The following is a 22,500-nucleotide window of genomic DNA, read 5'->3' as shown; positions in this document are numbered from 1 at the left end:
TTCAATCGTTAAAATACGTATTTACAGAACGAAGAAGCCCCGCGTTCGCGCTCAAGGCAACGTATTTACATGGCCTCCTTTTCGATTGACACAGCTTTGACACGATTACGACGACTTTAGTATCCTCCGGTCGAAAAAAGTGGAGAAATGTCTTCGGCCTCTTAAATGAGCTGACATAGAACACGAATAGCTAACTAACACCAATGTTATTTGCCGACTGAATTTGTTCTGCAATCAGGATATAAATACATATCTACAGACACATCTATATACATACATTTTTATTTATTTATCTAGTATGCTTATATATATGTTCGAAGTATAAAAATCGTCATAATTTTTCAGCTACATTTTCAGCTGCACTACCGACAGATAATTAAAAAAGAATATATTTCAAACGAAAAATCATCCATGCTCGATCGTCAGCAAATTACAAAAATTAAAATTACCGAAATAGAATATTATGTCGTACGGATGACAACAGTACACGTTTATGGCGATTTTCAATTTCTCTGTGGCCGACAGTCGAGTAAAACGATTTTCAAACGGCAAACGTGACATTCACTGAAACAAAGAAAGAAAAAAAGAGAAAGAGAGAGAGAGAGAGAGAGCAAAGATAGCCAACAAAAATGGAATACAACTACATATATTATAGATATTTGTATATAAAGAAAAGCTTTCCATTCACTCTTTGGTCACGTCGAACGCAACGAGTCTTTTGATTTTTCAACAAAAATTTTTCATGACAAAAAGGCCGATCGATTTACTTTTGAAATTTTCATGAGAACTAAGGGAAGAGAGATAAAGAAAGAAACAAGAGAGAAAGAAAGAGAAAATAATATTCTCTCGACTTTCGTCGTTGAGACATACAAAATTCGGAATTCGTGGATTTCTAAACGAGAACAGAATTATAAGTGGTCTAATCCTTGAGATTAATTCAGAAATAGATAGGACCTAGCGTATCGGGCCTATACGGTGAAACCATTCTCTTACTCGCGCATATCCCGTTGAAATATTATCCATATCCCGGAACTTATTTAATTATACTCTACTGGAAACTCTAGATTTAGTTCGTTTGAAAGTAAATTTTACACAATCGATGTATACATCTATGCTGCATATCTGTGTATGCGCAGCTGAATCATCAATGAAACTAATATTATCCCTTTTTTCTTTTTTCCTTTTTCCACGTATCACAAATTTCTACGATAACAAATCTGTAATTTAGAGATATTAGTTTCCACGAGTATAGTAATTGAATGAAGTAATAACATTTTTATTTATTATTATCTTTTTCTTCTTTATGTATAATATATTTATCGTATAATAAATGTATGATTTGGAATCTATGATTTGAATACGAAGATTTGATAATCAATACACACATATACAAATATCTATGCGCAAGTGAAACACCAATAAAATTTTAATTTGTATATTATAATTTTATAAATATATACATATATTATATATAAAAAATCTATGGTTTATAATATCGTGATATTAGATTCTTTGGACGATATTGAAAAGTAGATCTGTTTCATTCATATCACAGATACTATTCACATTGCGTCACTTGAATTCTAATATACATACGTACGAGTTTTACGACGGTTCGCAAAAGTTATTAAAGTTTTCGACAGTAGAAACGCTTCTCTTCTATATACAATTCTATGTACACACGTATATACGTTTATCTGTATGCATATGTACAGTAGAAAATTCTTGTCGGGTCCAATAACACCTGCAAGTCGGCATTTCACGGTGCATTTAGTATGTTTCTAATACCGCACTGCTTTTAAAGCACACAGTCGACTATTACCAAGAGTATCATCTCTTTTAATTCTACTTCTAATTCCAATTCAATGTTATTTCTAACGTTTCTCTCGCGAATATAACTTAAGAAAGAATTCTTTCTTTTTCCTATTTTATTTTATTTTTTAACGAAAGACAGAATAAGAAAGATAAAATTGCAATTTATGATGATACGATTATTATGTTTTCGACGCACGTAAAGGTATCTACGTATAGATGAATTCTAGAATGAACTCTTTAAAAAAGGGAACAAAAAAAAAGGAAAAAAGAAAAAGAGAAAAAAGAAAAAAGATCTATTCTTTCGTCTATGAAGAATGCTCGAGGAAGGTCGATGTAGAAACGAGTTTCTTAATTACATCCAGACTCTCAGAATTTCTTGGATAATTAATTGATGAGTGGGTAAGGGTTAAGTGAAAAAGGTTAAGGGTTGAGATTCGACGGTCGAAGTAATTACTCACCCTTAAGACCATTAAGATCTGTATTCTGTATACCTATAAGTTTTTGCCAAAGCAACAGTTTTTCTTTTTTTTTTTTTCCTTTTTCCCTTTGTCAATGTGCACACACATTTTGCATTTTATTCATCTATAGAAGTATATTCGTAAGTACGTAGGTACATGCATACATATGTACATGTATAATATCTAGATATCCTGAAATTTCTCTCTCGTCTGTTTTCGTTACGGGATGTAGTGAAAACCGTGTTACAATAGGTAACAATGTTACGAATAATGAAATTAATTTTATTATCAGAATACAACAACTTTAATACACTAGTCGTAAAAGTAGTACTACAATATGATAGATTTTAATAACCGAACTCCCTTTTATATTCTATCCTTAATTCTATTAACTCAATTTAACCGGTTTAATATAGCGACTCGTTTTCTCTAATCATATTATTTACGCGGTCGGAACATCAAACGAGCGAGCCTCTTTCCCTCGTCGTGATTGAGCAAATTTTTTCATTTACCTACTTTCCGTCGTTTATGTATCTACCGTAATTTAACTTCAACGAAATTTTCTCTGTATTTCTTTTATAAACAAGTCAGGAGAAGAATCGTTAAAACATCTCTGCTTTATTTTTTTTCTAACAACGATAAAAAATAAAACAAGAATATATATATATATATATACATATCGATAAAACTAGAGAGAAAAAGAAAGAGAAAGAGATATGAAGAAAGGATTTTTTAATAGATTTCTTTTCTTTTCTCATAATAAAAAAAAAAAAAAAAAAAAAAAAGTAAAAGAAAAGAAATATGCAAAGAGGATCTAATTAAATACAAAGTCCCTTTCGAAGGTACAACATATGGTAAAGACTAAAGTACGCAGCGGTTAATACATAATGCATTTCATTATAGCGTATTATTTCGTAACGAAAGATCGCCCTTATTAGTTAGACGTGAACTACGTTGTCCTATGGGATGAAAGAGATATACATAGATAGAATGATAGATAGATAGATAGACAGAGAGAGAGAGAGAGGGAGAGAAAGGGAGAAAGGGAGATTGCTTTAAGTGCTACACTTTGACGTTGAAAGCCTTCCCATATTAGACTATAATTGTGTTCCCATAAAAATCACGTAGCTTTAACGTGTCGAGCCTTCCTCGTAATCCGATAATGTCATTTTCTTTTTTTTTCTATTTCTTTTTTTTTCAATTCACTTGCGCAAAATTTTTATCATTCGATTTCCGAGAAGAAATATTATGATCTAATTATTTCCACTATTTTTAGTTTATACAGGCTAATCTAGACAACAGCTGGCAAGCGCTGATAGCTAATCGTTTTCAAACGAAATAGAAGATACGATAAAGTTTGAATGTCTGTGTGTATGTATGCAAATACATACAGGTAAGGGAGATTTTAGTTTGATCGGCTTATAAAATTTAAAATTCGTGGATATATTACGAAGTAAAGTTAATAATTCCATATATACTTATACTTATATATGTACTACATAGTATATGTATATATATATATATACGCATATATATATATATATATATATATATATATATATTTCTTTGGCAATAAAATTGTTAATTACACCTACGCACTTAATAATGTAAAGGGTGGACATATAAACACATTTAACTTTTCTATAAAGAACATTCAATTATAGTATGAACACAATACAAGAAGCACGACAAAAACACAAAAGCTTTCATGTGCACGCGCGAGAGCGAAAGAGAGGGGGAGAAATAGAGAGAGAGAGAAAAACTAACATAGAGTAGATTTTATTATATTTTACGACAAAAAATATTACTTCCCTTCTATGTTTACATGGTAAGCATATTGCGACATTATAATACTTTTTAATGCTAATAACGTCAGTAAAAGCGAATTAATTAGACGTTTTTCCTTCGTAAATCTCATCTTGACGATGTTAATCCTATGTCTAGCATGAAATCCCGGTGAGCTTAATATTTTCTCATATAATAAATAAATCAAATATAAAATGAATAAATAAATAAATAAATAAATAAGCAAATAAATAAATAATTTCTTCATTTTGTTGTCTAGATTACGTTTCTCTGCTAATAATACTGACATTTATACGATAATAAGAGAGCACTTCAAATATTGACATTTGTTTTACAAAAATCTAATAAGTATAGAATAAATATCGGTTGGTAGGTTATGCAAATGTATTACTTACATAAATATAAATATATAAATAAAGAGAACGTACTCTTTTTGATATATTACTATGACTTCAAATTAAATTTAAATATCGATACAATATATCCGATGCATTTTTCCCAAATGTGATTTTTTCTCTACTTGAATATGTGCGTACATATATACGTAAATTCATATTCCGCGTAAGAAAACAATTTTCAAAGCTTAGTCGTGGATCTGTTTAGAAAGTAATTTCTAAGGTAGATTTACCACGTTCTCATCGATATGATAACACGAATCGAGTTTTCTTCCTTATAGTTATCTAGCAAAAGATCTTCGAAGAAAAAAAAGGAAAGGAAAAGCAAAAAAAAAAACCTTCCAACGCTAATCCAAAAAATATACCATAGATAGATAAGTATATCTAGGCCTAATGGAAGAAAAAGAAAAAAGGAAATAGTGTTTCCCTTTGGAGTATATCTACTGTTATCTTTTCCCGAATAAGGACAAATATTCTCGTAAATCTTTATAACCTTTCATATCCATTCACAAAAGAACGTAAACTATGTATGTATCTATGTGTATATATATATATGCTATATATTTCGATATTATTAAAAACTATTTCTTTCACTTGCCCTTTTTCTTTTTATTCTTCATAACTTTTATACAAACAGAAATATTTCATTGCAATGAAAAAAAAAAAAGAATAAAAAAATAAAAAAGAAGAAAATGTAGAGTGACAGTGAATATCGAGGGATTGATGTGTTACTCTTGCGAGTCATAAAAATCAATTCGCACGTTCGAACAATTCGTTCTCACTGGAGAAAGAAAGAAAAACTTTCAGTGGGAAGAAGGAAACTTGCCACGGAAAAAGTAAGATAGAAAAAGAAAAAGAGAAAAAACTGAAAGATTCTAAAGGCTACGGTACTTTTTATATCGTCAATGTATTTTATCTTACTTTCTAAGAAATATGAATAATTTTGTACGTAATAAATGGAAAAGGGTTATTATTGTTTTTGTCATTATCATTTTCATAGCAATGCGCTATGAAATACAAAAGAAAAGAAAAAAATTCCTTGTCCTTTCTCTCTCTCTTTCTCTCTCTCTTTTTCTCTGTCTTTTATTATTCGCATAATTATGCGCGCGTGTTTAGCGAGAGAGAGAGAGAGAGAGAGAAAGAGAAATAGAATAGAGAGTAACGTCGTTACTTAAGCTTGCGTGCATTTTAAAATGGAGGCCTGAGTTTCTTTTCTATTCACCCTTTGCTCTAAATACGATTTCTCTGTTAAAGTTATCCTTCTTCTTTTTTCTTTTTTTCTTTGCAAATGTGAATGCTTTGAGGTGTGCACTTGAGCGCGTGTAGTTGTTTGAACGAAACTTTTTCCCTCTTCTTTTTTCTTTGTTTACTTTTAGTTTTTTTATTATACAAAATATGTCTTCGCTCGCAACTGACCGAGTAATTATATCTTCCTTTCATCGGTTTAAAGCTATGATAGCATAGAATCAACCAATTACTTAATCTCACTCGCCGACGTTAATAATTTCCGGGGCTGCGTGTTAACCAAGGTTTTACTTCCACTTTATGCGAGATATTTACTCGGAATTGGATCATACTATATTCAGTGTGAAAATGTGTATGTATATGTGTATGCGTGTGTGTGTGTGTGAGAGAGAGAGAGAGAAAGAGAGAGAAAGAGAGAGAGAGATTATACCTTGTACGTAATCAGAGCGTGTTTGTCGCGTGTGTTAATAGTAATCGAGTTTATTATTATCATGTGTATATCTTGATAATTAACGACCTTCGAGTTTCGATCCAATCTACGTAGAGTGGTAAAAAAGAAAAGAAAAGAAAGAAAGTATGTTAATTAGACATTCTTTCGGAATTTATCTCAAGAAATTTCATTCGACTAATGCAACGCCCATCGGATAAAAAAGTGTCAAAAGAGTTTCACGATTAATAATATATGAATATTATAATAATAAACTATTAAATATTCTCTACGTACTTCTAATATAAATTATTAAATAACGTAAGTAGCTAGAGATAGCGTTCATTTCGAGTATTTTTTTAAACGAAGAAATAGATATATCCACGTATGTTTTATCTAAATAATCGAGAGATAAAACAAAAGATTAGAATTTATTTCATAAAACGAAAGGAAAATTGGATCGATTATTTCGAGTATAAACATATGGTTCTTTGTTTGATAGGAAGCACGCAGGCATTAACAGACATAGGTGTGTGTATGTGTGTCATGGCGTTGGAATAAAGTAAGCGAATAATGATCAACGTCTGTACTCTCTATATACCAGCCATCTTTAAATAAACTCTCGTAAAATGTTCAAGAAGAATTTATAGGGTAAACCGTTAAACTCGATTCGCTTACTTGTTAGAACATGTAAATGTTTCGTTTGTCTTGAAAATAATTTCATTTTCAAAAAGGGGTCACATATAAAAATCTTATACTTCGAATTAAGTGAAATATTTTTATCAATTGATCATATTACAAAGATGTATAATAAAATTTTATTTTATTTAAATTACAAAACGATAAGACGTAGTCAAAGATTTCAGATTAAACGTAATTGCATTCTACCCGGCTATTTCTGAATCAAATTATCCAACTCTCTCTCTCTCTCTCTCTCTCTCTCTCTCTCTCTCTCTCTCTCTCTCTCTCTCTCTCTCTATCTATCTATCTTTCTCTTTCTCTCTATTTTATTTCTGCAAAAGAATTTATCGAATTATACATCACCGATTTAAATTAATTATTCTATTATTTCCTTCGTCGAATCCTCGTTTTAATCGCATTCATTGCACGCTTAACGAAATTCCCGATATTGACAAATCCTCATGATTTTATCAAAACCTTTAAAGAATAATTCTACATTTCGTCAATTTTCATATTTCCCTTAAAAGAATGATATCACGATTTAATAATAAATTTACTTGATAATAACGCGTTCGATGACATATATATGTACATACGTTTGTACGTACATATTTGTTTCTTTTTCAACGATATAATATAAACGAAAATATCGATCTTCTTTGATTACAGATGAGGAATATAAATTTGCTGTGATCTCTAAGAAAAAAAGGTCGAAGGAAAGATCCAGACTGGAAGGATTAAGAGAGATCGAGTAAAAGATGCGGTTCCTCGTGGAGAGCCGCTCGACAACCGATCGGAAAGGTATCGTCAAGGATGATTCGTTGGATCGGAATGTTGGCTCTGGCCAGATCGTGGAAAACAATATCATCAGCAACATCATCAGCGACAGCAGAGGAAGGTGTACAAAGAAAATTATTATCAACGATATCGATAAAGTTAGTTTTAAAGACGATCGTATTATCATCGAAGATAATAAAACGTTCGATAGACTCGACGAGATTATTAAAAAAATTCGTGAAAACGACGGAGCCATCGAGCACGAGAACAGTATCGAGGAAGTCGAATACGAGGAGTTGGTGGACGTTGCGATCAAGGAGATCTGCGATTTCTGGGAATGTATGTCATCTATCCGCTCGACGAGCTTCTTCGATTATATGAGAATCCTTTCCGCGAGTCCTTCGAGCCATTGACCTTGAACGTTAACGGGAATAATTCTGTTTCGTCTAGTTCGAGTGGCTATCACGAGCGAAATCGTAATTATCGTCGTTCAAGTATCGTCAAATCGGTCATAATTGATAAAGATGATGAATATGACGATCGAACGAGAACAGAGGAAGTTAATTTGAGGAGCGAACGTAAAAAGGATAATAATAATAATAATAATAATAATAATAATAATAATAATAATAATAATAATAGTAATAATAATAATAAAAAGAAAATCAAGAAGGTTAAGCAACAAGGTGGTAAATCCAAACGAAGGGAGCAGCCATCACGTTACGATAACGATAACGATAACCTCCCTCGAGATAAGGCGAGGCAGGTGCCTCGGAAAAAAGGACAGAATATGCAAAACAATCGAAATAACGCTGGCGACGATGCCTCTGCCGCTACAGCCGCCATCGCAGCTGCTGCAGCCGCCATTGCTGCTAATAATCCTTTGAAGGACCTCACGCAACCGAATCTTAACGATTCTCTCAAACAGCACAATGTCAACGCTCTCAAACTCGTCCAAACTGGTAAGTCTTTGTATTACTATTGTCGAATTAATTTTTTTTATTTTACGCGATTATCACGATATTGTCTAAATTTATAGAGATTATCTAGATTGTATTACGTTATCTCGATTATCGTTCTTATATCATTCAAATTTTCTAATAATAAAATATAGTCATCGTTAGATCTGATTCAATCTATTTTTTCTTCTTTTTCTTTTTTTTTTTATATAAACGAATCGATAAATTATAATCGTTGAAGATTTAATTTTTAACGATGTAATTTAAGATCGATCGAATAATTGTTGGAATTTTCAAATGAAAATCTATCACAAAATGTCGAATACATTTCACTTTAAATTTCTATTCTATTAACGATAACAAGAGGCTCGAGAAGATCGAAGAATTATTATCCTGGTTTTTGCCTAACAAATATAACGGCAAATCGATCTAACACGAGAGAACTAAATACCAACTAATGTAAGACATCATTATATAGTCAATGGGAAAGTCTGTCGGCTAGATTGGATTGAAAGCTTTGAAACGGTCCTAACGATCTTAAATTATTTTACCTTCGACCCTAACTATTCCTCTTGTAATCGAAAGTACCAAATTTCTTTCTTCTTTTTTTTCTTTTCTTTTCTCTTTCTTTTCGTGCTACTCAAATAATAAAAGAAAAAAAGATCAAGTCGGTTGAAAAACTCATCAAAAAAACTAATCTGTATGTTTACGCATTATTGGCAATGAACATTCGCGGTTTTTTTTTCGAATGATACCGAGCTATTGCTAAATTAGTGAAACAAAATGTAAATCAGAACGTTCCCATGCATATACCTTTGAAAATTTACATACACATACATTTATCGAATTTACGTTATATATTAGTCGTCTCTCTTTGTCCCTTTCTCTCTCTCTCTCTCTCTCTCTCTCTTTCGCTCTCTGACACGCATATACTTGGATAATAGTAAATATTAGATGACAAATACGATCGCGTATAGTACATACTCTATCATGAATAAAACGATATAGTTAGAGCAACGAGATGATCCTCCTACTTTTCAACACCCACGTTTTAACGCCTATCAATTCTCCCGGATTTGATTTATCGCACGTGGAAAAAGAGAAACAAAAATATAACTATGAAAACCTATCTTCTTGCGGTCAGACTCTAGATTGATCGCGAGTAAATTGCGAACTGGTGACGATAAAAACATGTCGAAATTTCGACAAAATGAAAATGTGAAAATAAATCAATCGATTTATGCTTTTAAATGTTTGCGCCTGTATGTATTATAAATAACGATCAATTTGTTTCATCCTAAATCTTTGATAAGTGCAATTATACGGATAATGGACGATAATTTTTCTCGAAAGCTTTTTTATTTTTCTTTTTATTTATTCTTTTTTCTTTCCTTTTTATACTCTCGTCGACTCTTTTCAACAATTTGAAGTGATGGGCTAAAATAAAATAAGAAAAAAGAAAAAAAAAGATGGAAAAAATATTAAGAAGATATTCATCTTTTATTTTGTCTTTCCTTGCAATTATTATCATAGATAAATCTTTAATTCATGACGTCAGATGTTAAATTTTTGATAGATATAGTCAGATGTATGGTAACAAACGATAATTTTTTACATCGAAATTTTCTTTCTTTTTTTCTTTTTTTAACTGCTACCCTTCCATTCTTTTAACGATCTGTGCTAAAATTAAAAAAAAACAATGAAAATAAAGAAAAAAGAAATATATATATATATACATACATAAAGAAGATATTTGTAATTATTTCTTCTTTCTCCTTAATTATTATGCTTGACAAATCCTTAAATAGACTTCTTAAGAATAATTGAATAATTCAATAAATTCTTTCTTTCTTTTCCGTTTTCTCTCTTTTTCTCTCTGAACAATATACGTAGAATTTACGTGAAAGGAATTTCAAGAGAGAGAAAAAGAGAGAGAGAGAGAGAGAGAGAGAGAGAGAGAGAGAGAGAGAGAGAGAGAGATACCTATATAAAATTCTTCTTTGATTCGTCCTGTCTTCCTCGTTGAAGCGAAAACTTTCCTTACAGAGACAGAGTGAGAAAATCGAATGGCACGCGCACCTTCCTAAAGCACGCGAAACTTTCGTAACAACGACGACGATGACGAAGACGACGAAGACGACGAAGACGACGATGACGAGGAAGGGAAAGTAGCTTTGGAAAGCACTTGGTTCGCCACGAAGCTCTAACCCTAACTTTCAGTAACTTGTGCCTACCACCTTCGGACTTTATTTTACGACGTTCTAGACTGTCTCTCTCTCTCTCTCTCTCTCTCTCTTACTCTCTCTCTTTCTTTCTCTCGTTCGTTACCTGTCACTTCGATCAGCTGATCTTTTCGACCCTTTAAGAACTAAGCTCGTATAACCATCTACAGTTCTTACTATCCTTACCAAAGTATTTACGTTCGATCATTATAACGAATATTAAATTATCTTATTATCTAATTTAAAAGTCATATATTGTGTTAAGTAATACATTTATCATTTTATTATATTTTACGCTTGGTATCTATCTATCTATCTATCTATCTATTTATCATATATGTATATATATATATATATTATAGTATTTTGGTTTAACAATACGAAGCTAATCCTTATTAATCGGTAAATAATTTGTAGTAATCGGATCACAGATGAAAATATAATACTATCAAATTAAAAATAATTACAGTAATACCTTATTATTTTAATCGAAGTAAAATTGAAATCGGATTAGAAATATATATTATATACACGTATTAACGTATACACGTAAGCTTTAGAAGACGTGACCGACTCGTTCGTTGTCTTATGCTCGACTAACTTGCTCCTTACGTCACCTTTCGTAGATACGTACCAGATAACATAAAGCAAAATGTAAACACGAACGAATTGAGAAACTAATGAACGAAACTTTCGAATATATATATATATATATATTCTTATCTACATATACAGATACCTACGTGAACGATTAATTAAAAAATTACGAACTATTTGAACGACCAATGAATTGTAATCAATAAATCTCGCGTTATTTCCACAACACAAAAAAAATACGATCGTTTTTCTCTCTTTTTTTTTTCCCATTTCTCTCTATCTCTATTTTATAAAACATCACGTTGTAGTTAGTCGAGCATATATGCGTTTATTTATCAAATTTTCCTCTCTTAAATTAATCCTCGAAAAACATGACTGAGAAAGACCGCAGTAAAACATCGACTATGTTGCCGTTGATTTCACGCCATGATGAAAATCACCGAAATCGTTGCCAAATCTTTATCTCTCTCTCTCTCTCTCTCTCTCTTTCTGTCTCTCTCCCTCCCTCTCTCTCTCTTTCTCTCTCTCTCTCTCTCTCTCTCTCTCTTTTTCTCGTTTGCTTTCTTAAGAGAGCCAATAACGAGCGAAACGTTTGCCAGATTTCAAGGTAACATGTCCAGCTGACGAAAAAAAAATTTTTTTTTCTTTTTCTTTTTTTTATTCCTTTTTTCATTTTTCTCCATTTTCTTCTTTTTTCTTCTTCCAAGGGTTGAACAAAACTCGCGAGTTTTCGAATACTGTAACACTTTTATTATTTCTTTTTTACCTTTTACTTTTTTCATTCTTCTTTGCTTTATATAGTGTGCCTCATTTTGAATATGACATAGTTTTTCCATTTTTACATTTTCTTTTTCTCTCTCTCTCTCTCTTTCTCTTTTTTTTCTCTTTTTTTCTTCGCCGCATTTCATCTAAACTTAGCATCTCACGTTTCTGTTCCGCAGTTCTCGACCCTTAAGCTTTATGTATTATTTCACGAGAATCCATTGAATAATCTTACATGAAACGCGTTCGATAAACACGTTACTCCTTTCTACGTGACGTAAATTAACTTTATGTATACTCTTCCCTTTGAGACAGTAATCGTCGAGACGATAACTATACCGACGACATTGCAGAATAGCAAAAGGGACCGTTTTACAAGGTGATTGCTTTGCACTGACTAAACACAAATTTTCCTCGACAGCAATTCTAATGATCTTATCTTGAAATTCTTCAAAAAATTCCCGTTATAAAACTGGACTTTATTGGCTAATACAAAATTGATTAATTTGATAAATACATATGACATACTTTCGATATATATCGTAAGTACATATATACATAATTTTTTTTTCTTTCTTTATATGTAATAAAATTCACATCGGACTATGAATTTCTTGAAGAAACAAATATTTTTTTAACAAAAATATTTTATTATGAAAATAATATAATAATATTGTATAATACTCATATAATATTACAATTTATACGATAATGAATTTTATCATATACATACATACATACATATATATATATATATATATATAATTTTTATAGAATTTATTTAACATTTTTTCGAAACTTTCATAATCGATAAATAAATTCTAGAAAAATCGGTCAAATGTAAAATAAAATAAATACAGAGAAGAGATAGAGAGAAAAAAGAAAATAATGAGAACTTAAGAAATACATTTTTCATGAGCTCATGAGAACGAAGCCAGCTGATCGGTAAAGGAAGATTTATTAGATTCGCGGAATATTTGATCATCGTTCGAGAAGCCAATGATGAAGGAAGAGGCTATTCGGCCAATCATAAAAGATGATCGATCTTCCTTGATATTGATGTTTCATCCTTTTATCTTATTTTAGTCTCTCTCTTTCTCTTTTTCCCTATCTTTCTTTCCTATTCTTTCTGGTAATAGGACAACTGTCCTTTCTCATCGACAAACAGAGAAAACCAGAGGCAGGAAGAAATCGAATGAAATTTTTTTGTATCCCCCTTTCTGTCAATACACATATAGCTATCTATCCACAATACACACACATACACACACACAGACAACCAAAAGGGTAGCTTTGGCTTCAAGCCATTAACAAAAGAAAAAGAACGAATAAGATGTTCGAGAAACGATAAGATGTGTCATTGAACAAGTTGGCAGGCAGTAGTATTATCGAGAGACCATTTTTTTTTCTTTTCGTTATTTTTGTCCTTTTTTCTCTTTTTTATAGTCGAATCAAAGGAATACGACTTGGTCTCATAAATTTTCGTCTCGTAAATCGTTCCAATCATTGTCGAAAGAACTCGTATCATTTATCCATTATAGTATTATCTTCTCCCTTTACGAGCATCGTGTGCCTTATTGTTCTCAAATGCAAATCCCTACAAGTGGAATATATTTGACAAACTGTATTATAACGAAAAGAGATCGAAAAATGTTAACGTTCTTTTCAACAACGATTATTTATGAGAATACACAAAGTACCCAAATGTTCACTACGATGATCACATCGTGCTTGGTTGAATTCAAATATCGATAATACGTGATAAATTACACACATCTATGGATTAAATGATTTGTTTTTAATTATTGCAAGTTCGCTAATGGACAATTTGAATATTCATTATAACATATGTATAGGACTCTGACGAACCGTAACGATTAATTCTGTGCTTTTGTCTACGCGATATATAGATATATTAATGCATCTATTTCGATGAATTTGATAAGAAAAACGGTAATGGTTTTTGAGAATTCAATGCATCATGTTCGGATAATGATGTTGATTATTATTTTTAACCATATTCGGAAAATCAACGACTTTACATAATTATTACGAAATTTTTATTTAAAAAAATACGTAACAAGAACAAAAAGATAAATAAATAAAACAAAACAAAACAAAATGAAATTGATTTGTCATTGGAACAAAACGATAAACAAAATATTATCTCCATTGTCAGAGTGGATTTGTTTTTTGAAGCTGTCACTCTTGAATTACTCGACACTCGTACGGACGTATTAAAAAAAACTTAGTGCTTCGTCATGATGTTATTGAAAAAAAAGGAGGAAGAAAAAAGAACACAAAAAAAAACAGGACGAAAAATAAATGCAAGAAATGTCAACGATCAGACCGCATGATCTCTTGACCCGTGGTTTTTACGTATATAGAATCCATACCAATTAACGCGATGTTCTAAAAAAAAAAAAAAAAAAAAAAAGAAGAAATTAAATAAATATATAAAATAAAATAAAAAAAACGAACGATTTCATTTCTCATAAACGCACACAACCTTGTGCAATAGGTGTGTATCGGGATAAGATGATCTATACCATTTATTCGCGTCTATCCGAAAAAAAAAAATTAATGAGAAACCTGGCCTACTTTAATTACAAAAAAATCAAGTATTGACGAATACAGAAGAAAAAAGAAAAAGAAAAAAAAAGAAAAAGAAATTCATATTTCATTCGTCTTTCGTACGCGTGTTAACTATTAATACAATGACCCACATATGAATTCCGTACGAATTGAATATAATACACGATATTTACATATGTCATACGTTCGTAATATGTACAACAATTAATATAACTTTCCACTTCGAACTATTCTGTTTGCAATAACTAATTACGATACTTGTCTGACGAGTTTTATACTTGAACCGTTTAAACTACGTTCTATAATTAATTGTGATTATCTAAAGAGTATCACTTTTCTTTTTCTTAATTTAATTTATGTATAAGAAGGAAAGAATATTTAACGAGGTATCACGTTACATTAAATATCGATTTTTTTGTTAAATGAATGCGAATATAATTAAGTTCCCGTCTCGGTCCTAAATTCTCTCTCTCTCTCCCTCTCTCTGTCTCTCTCTCTCTCTCTGTCTCTCTGTCATTCTTCCGTTCGATTATTCGGTCGGACAGTTTCTCCCTTCGGCGTTGTCGTCGTTCGTCTTCGATCGTAAACTAGAGCACTAATCCTATCTGCCAAGAAAACGAGCTTAACCGTAACCACTGTCGTCTATCGTAAGCAAAACTAATTTCTTCCTTTTTTTTCATTCCAACTCTATCTCTTTCTCTTCTTCTGTTTTTTCGTTTTTCTTTTTCTTTTTTCTTTTTTCGTCTACAAAGACAAATCGACGAGACACGTTTGACCGGATCCGTCCGAATCCGAACGGATTATCTTCCTTCGGGAAAAAAAAATTTTCTTTGCCTTTATTTGTCGAAAAGAAAGTTCCGAAAATATAAATCCAAATGATTCGTCGCTCTTTGAATTTCCCGCCGAAATTATTTATCTACTATGCATGCACGATAATGACGAGAACATTAGCACGCGCGTTAATTAAAACTAATTACAGAAGGGTAATTAGTTACTTTGCTCTTCACCCTCCTTTCTTTATCTTCTTTGTCATGTTTTATAAGTATCGAGTTCGAAGTACCTTAGTTCTATAAGAAAATAAAAAAACTGGGAGACTTTCGGTCCTCCCTTCGAGATGCTTCACGCCTTTCCCTTGTTTCTTTGCTCATTCAGAGAGTTAGATAAAGCTAACAGAAATAGAACAAGATAGACAGATAGATAGAAAGAGAAAGAAAGAGAGAAAGAAAACGAGAGAGATTATCCTTTCATTTCTACAGCAATTAAAACGAAAGACAAGGACATTTACTTTCCTCTGTTATAAATGTTTCCTATAGTAGACGCCATGTTAATAACAAAAGTTTTGCTTGTCCGCGATAAAAATGAAACTGTCTCGTTCGTTTTGATTGCAATTAGTATAGATATAATTCTCTTCTATTTTTTTTTTCTTTCTTTTCTTTTTTACCGAAATTTTTTGTCACACACCATTTGACATTATCACGGAAAGTAACGAAGTAACGAAACAGATGAGAAAATAGTTGAGGGTGGGCCAAAAGTTCCACTTAGGTGAGTTAAAAAAAAAAAAAGGAAAAGAAAAAAGAAACAATTATTTTTGAAATTCTTAGGCTAATTCCGTCGTGACGATTTCGAGGCTAATTTTTTCTTCCTTCAAGAATAATTGAATTTTTAAATTACTCGTGAACTCTTGATCAAAGCTGTACAAGTAGAAGTAACCCTCGTAGAATATTTTATCATCTGAACTCAGGTCTAACCTGGAAAAAAAATATAAACGAATTTAATTAAAAAAAATTAACGCACGTATGCATTAAAAAAAGAAATATATATATATGAAAAGATAAAAATTTTTAATATCTCAAGATCGCGTTAAAATATCGAAATCGCGTTTTTTTTTTTTTAAGTATAGCATTATACGAGTTTTTAAATACCTATATGTTAAAATCGCGTTAATATCGAAATCGCGTTTTGTTTAAGTACCGTGTTATATGAAAGTTCGATACGTAAGTACTTTGTTCTTCAACGAAGAAAATATTTTTTTGCAAACTCGAAAATTGATCGATCGATCAATAGATCGATCGATTACGTTCACAGAGAAAACTTCTTTCATCGTATTTTCCTTCGTCTTGAGAAACTAATTTTGCCAGGGCGACGTTTCATAAGATCGGACTGAGGACCTCGTTACCAAGTTATAAATAGTTGTTTCTTCGCGCTCGAATCTAGAGTGTACTGAGAGAGAAAGAGAGAGAGAGACAGAGAGAGTGCATGAACGCGAGAGAACAAAAAAGAGAAGGAAACCACAGCATATATATATATATATACATACATATATACATGCATGCATGTATGCATGCATATATACATAGATATGTACGCGTTCAACTCATCAAAATGTCGACGTCCAAATCTGACGCTTCCATTTCCAATTTGCTCCCTCTTGTTTCACCATTTCCTTATGTATGTACTTATAACGACCGGCGTTTCTCTTCTCGAGTTTAAATTATTTAACGTGATTTTCGAAAGTTTCAATCGTCCTTCGTCCTCGAGAAATTCTCTCGTTCGATGTAACTTCGTCAGAGGGCGACACTCAGCGGATTTGAATCGTTCCACCCCTTGGTTAAACATTGAAAAAAAAGGGGATGGAGTAGGAAAAAAGTTATTAAAAATACTCGGAAGAATAATAAAAAGAACGATCGATCAAACGTCCCCACAATTTTATTTTACCTTACCTATATACAACTGAATTCTATACATATATACATACATCATATATATATATATATATGTATATATATGTATGTGTGTATATATATATATATATATATATATATATATATATATAGAATATAATGAATACTATTGATCATTCGATCGCCATTTTATCCAGTTCGTACATTTCCTTTTTCTATCGTCGATAAAAGAGATTTCGTTTCTTTCTTACATCCCATAAGTTTATATATATATATATATATATATATGCAATTGTTATTAGAAAATATTAGACGAAGTTAAAAGAAAAAAAATAATGGGAAAAGGTAAAGAAAACATAGATAAAAGTTAAAGTTCCGGAAATTTATCAAATAAAGCTCGAGCCTATCTAACAGGAAAAGTTTATCCTATCGTTAGATCGACCCTGGTTAACATAGAAAGAGAGAGAAAGTGAATAAGTTAGTGAGTGAGTGAGTGAGTGAACGTATGAGAGAAAGAGAGAGAGAGAGAGAGAGAGAGAGAAAGAGAGAAAGCCTATCTACATTTCACCCCTAACTCAAAGGTAAACGTACGAGGAGAGGAGAAAGGTGTACTCGTGTAGGAGGGTAGCCGCCATTACTCGAGGACGTTAGTTCGTCGAACTCGGACGGATCCTTTAGTTCAAGGTCGTGTTAGCCGGTTAAACGCACGAAGATCGTCCTATACCTTCAAGTTCTTTACCAAGGTTCTTCCGTTCCATTCCGTTCATTCATCCCTTCTACCACCAACAACTTTCGTCTTGCTTAGAACACAATCATGTATATAGCGAGGTGAAAGTGAATTAAAAAAAAAAAAAAAAAGAGAGAGAAAAAAAGAAAGAAAGAAAAGAAAAAGAAAAAATAAGAATAAGATAAAAGAAATGAAAAAAGATTGCGAGAGTATTAATTTAATCAATAAGAAATGGGCGATTATGTTTACTGTCTAAAAACATATCCTTCCTTCACCCCTATCCCCCTTAATATTATGATCCTAAACGCGTTTCCGCACACGGAAAACCAGCAGGTTATATTTAATAAAGGAAGGAGTCTGGTTGCCATGGTAACTGCGAGGTGAACAGGCAGGGTATTGATTCACCCCACCTGAATTCAGGTCAACCCCTGACTAAACACCTTTTCCATATCGTACCAACTCCACTCTCTCTCTCTCTCTCCCTCTCTTTCTCTCTCCCTCTCTGTCTTTCTTTCTCTTTCTTTTTCTCTTTCCCTTTCCAACTTTTCCTCTCTCTCTCTCTTTCTCTCTCTTTTAACCACACGATTCTTGCTTTACGAATGAGTACGCTCACGAAATGAGTTTCTTCGTAGTATGTGTACTAATACTTGTACGTGGATGAACGTCACGTGATATAATGTGAACTAAGTGAATAAAAGAGAGAAAAAAAAGAGATGGGAAGAGAAAGTTTACGTATGTGTGTGAGTGAATGAATGAATATATGTGTTTGTGTGTGTGTATGTGTGTAAGCCCTTATGCAGAGAACCATCAGATCACTTGTTTATAGAAATTCGATGGACGATAGCACTACCCTTCAAATTGTATTTTTAACACGAAACTAACCCCGTCCCATCCATTCTGACTATGTGTACATGTGGTCACAACGAGCACTCTTCTTTTAATTTTCTTTCTTGGTTACCTGCCTTTTAACGAGACTCAATGGCCGATTTTTTTTTCCTCTTTAATTCTTTTTCTTTTTCTTTTTTTTTGATTTTTCTTTTCTTTCTCTTCTTCTTAATGTACCAACAAATGATTTACACATAAACACATATAAACAAGTACTGTATGGTTTTATATGATTATAAAATATATAATATTGAATCTCTCGCTCCCTCTGTCTCCGTCTCTTTCTCTTTCTCTTTCTCTCTCTTTCTCTCTCCCATAAAAATCATATTTAAAATCGTTTTTCACATATAATGAGATTTTTGTTTGTTATTCCATTAATCGGATAAAATCATTATCGGTATTGGACGCAATCGAATTTGTTTGTTAAATAAAATTATGTCGTATGAATCGTCGACGATCAATTGGAATTTTCAACTTCGGAGTTTTTAATTAACGATTCGAAACATTCGCATTAATATGAATACGAAACTGAATTGAAAGAAAATGAATAGAAGGAAGAAAGGGAGAGAAAGAGAAATAAACAGAAAATTTTCGAATAACTTAAAGAGAGAGAGAGAGACTAAAACGAAAAGAGACCAAAATATTGCGAATGAATTAAAGAGAAAGAAATAGAGAGTAATTTAACAAATAAATTGTAGATAGATCGATACTACTTGTCATCAAAATACATTTATTTCTTTTTTCTTTAATTACGTGCTATGAACATATACATCGATTTTCTTATCGATACTCAACGTATACGTCTCGTTTTCTGTCTATGTGTGAATGTGTATGTACGTGTAAAAATGAACTCGTATGAATGCATTCACTAAAACGACAGCAATTAAAATCGGAAAAGTGCTGAGAACATTCAAGACTGATCGATAAGAAGCAAGAATTCTCGCAAGCTACGTTTGATTTTAGACGGATAATGATCGTATATGTGGGTGTGTGCGTGGGTGAACGCGTGTCTACGTTGGTATATCTACCAATCGAAACTACTCTTTTGCTTTTTTTCTTTTCCTTTTATTTTTCTACGTCTTCTACGACATTACATCGTCGTTATCAACGTGTTTTCACGAATGACGACGTTTCTCAATCGGTGAGAGGATCAACGAAAGACGTATGTGTGTCGGTATATATATATATGTGTGTGTATATGTTTATATACACGGAGGTATAAGTAGAATAGCGAAAAGAAAGAAAGAGAGAAAAATTGGATCGAAACTTTTACCTCCATAAACTCTCATGGCGTGCCGTAAGTTATTTTAGAAATATATTTTTTACGACTCCCGTACATCACGTATCTTTCTAGTATTTTCTTTACACGTCGTCGGATCAAAAAATATTATCCTACTTATCTCTATTATTAATGTACGATGATATGGAGAAAGGAAAAATAATAAATAAATAAGTAAAATTAATGAAGATCGAAAGTATGAAAAAATGAAGAAATCCTTAGAAAATATTGATATTTACGATTGATATTTACGTTTCTATATACGCAAGTAAAATAATAAATATATATTATATATTATCAATATGTACATTCTATTGGGTAACGGTACGGTATAAAAGAGGTATAGCGTTATTAAAAAAATAAATAAATAAAATAAAATAATATAAATTGAAATAATATCATCTCATTTAATACTACCCAATATATACAATTCTTATGCGCGAATAAAATAAATAAACGAATAATTATAAAAAAAAGAAAAATTGAAATCTTTAATTGATACTACACGATATTTAAGATTTTTATACGAGAATGAAATAGTCAGTAGATTACATATTATATATCAACACGTAAAGAGAAGAATGTAAAGTACAGTGATATGAAAAAAAGAATAAAAATAAAAATAAAAAGAAATAAAAAGAAATAAATAAGTAAATAATAAAAATTAAAATTCTTAAATGATATTACACGATATTTATCAGTACATACACGGCTTGCTATATATATATACACACACCTATATCGGTAAAGTCGAATTTTTTTAAAAAATCGGATAAAAAGATATGAACGTGAAAAGAATAGAAAATCGTAAATAATTCGTAAAAACTTCGGATAATATCACCGTATGTTGCTTATACACAGTAAATAAATAAATAAATATATATATATATATGTATATATGCAGCTTACATACATATATGTATCGCAAAGGTGAAAGAAAAACCAGAAAAAAAAGATAAAATGGCGGATGTTGGTAAGTAGACAGGATTTACGTAAGATTTATCGACGATAAGAGCTTTCCAAGAGGGACAGCTTTGCTTTTCGATCAACGGAATAGCTCTAATGGATTTGGCCTTGACGAAGAGCTATCTCCAACGTTTATCACGGGTCAAGCGTCTATTTACATCCTGTATTATTATCAAGCTTAATCGAGTTATCCTAATGTAGCTTCTAACGAGAGTCGACGTTACGTACGAAGATGTTAGAGCTATTAAACTTACGTGAAATTCAGGACGTGTTTATCGCTCAAGGCTGTTCCATCCTCTTTTATATATTATTATGTATACTTCTTTGATTCTTCCTACATACAACTTTTTTCTCCTTTCTTCGTTCTAACATAAATAATTCTGTTTGAAAACAGGACAAAAGAACAAATATGATGACTCATAAGTTACGTTCGACTTATAGTTAACTATTATTTACACATGTTTACAATACGTTGTACTGTTTGATATTGAGAAGGACGGTGAAAATAATATCAAATGTTTCATTATCAATATTTCACAATCTCCTCCAAATAAAATATATATATATATAATAAATGAAGGGAGAATTTCGGAATAATTACTTACCAATATTTCGTTATTTACGCGAATAAAACTATATGAATAAGTATAATATAAACATACGAAATATCTATAAATTTCCATCGGTACGAAACTTTATAAACGTGCAAATATATATATAAATAAAAGCAAACATTTATTATTACGCTATCTTAGGTATCCACGTCCTTGGGAAAAACAAGTGTTTTCTGACTAATCAAGATTTCGTCAGGTGCGTTCTATAATTATCATTGTCGTCAGAAAGCGTTAAGAGAAGCTTGGCTACGTGATATCACGACGGGATACATGCAAACGTCTAACTAAATTTATCCGGTAGGATCATCATTGTACAGTATAGAGAAGCTATGTTTTCTTCATGGTCCCTTGTGAGTACGAGCTAAGTACGTTCCAAAATGGCGACATTCAAACGTTGAAAGCTTACTCCTGTCCTGATTCTGATTTCGATTCTATTTCGTTCTACATTGAAACATATTACACGATATATGTGTGTGTATATACATATATATATGTATGTATGTATGTATCGTCGTCTTATCATTAAATTAAAAGCGAATCAACACGATCACGTTTTACCAACGTTTTACTCCTTGTTTGTAACGGGAATGATGTTAATTAAAAGGATCC

At 31.6% G+C, this 22,500-nt stretch overlaps 1 protein-coding gene across 5 annotated transcripts in view; it reads left to right on the top strand.

The window, feature by feature from the left end:
• Positions 1-22,500, top strand: part of LOC127064037 (uncharacterized) — a 60,016-nt gene that overhangs the window by 11,044 nt on the left and 26,472 nt on the right. For all 5 annotated transcript variants that reach the window (XM_050994532.1, XM_050994531.1, XM_050994535.1 and 2 more), the window contains one exon: positions 7,497-8,566. In XM_050994532.1, coding sequence (XP_050850489.1) covers positions 7,942-8,566 — 625 coding nt within the window. In that variant the 5' untranslated portion in view covers positions 7,497-7,941. The remainder of the gene's footprint in view (positions 1-7,496; positions 8,567-22,500) is intronic.

Source organism: Vespula vulgaris, chromosome 5 (genome assembly GCF_905475345.1).
Source record: "Vespula vulgaris chromosome 5, iyVesVulg1.1, whole genome shotgun sequence".
Lineage (NCBI taxonomy): Eukaryota > Metazoa > Arthropoda > Insecta > Hymenoptera > Vespidae > Vespula > Vespula vulgaris.
The sequence above is the reverse complement of the archived record's forward strand: the minus strand, read 5'-3'. Positions and strand labels throughout refer to the sequence as shown.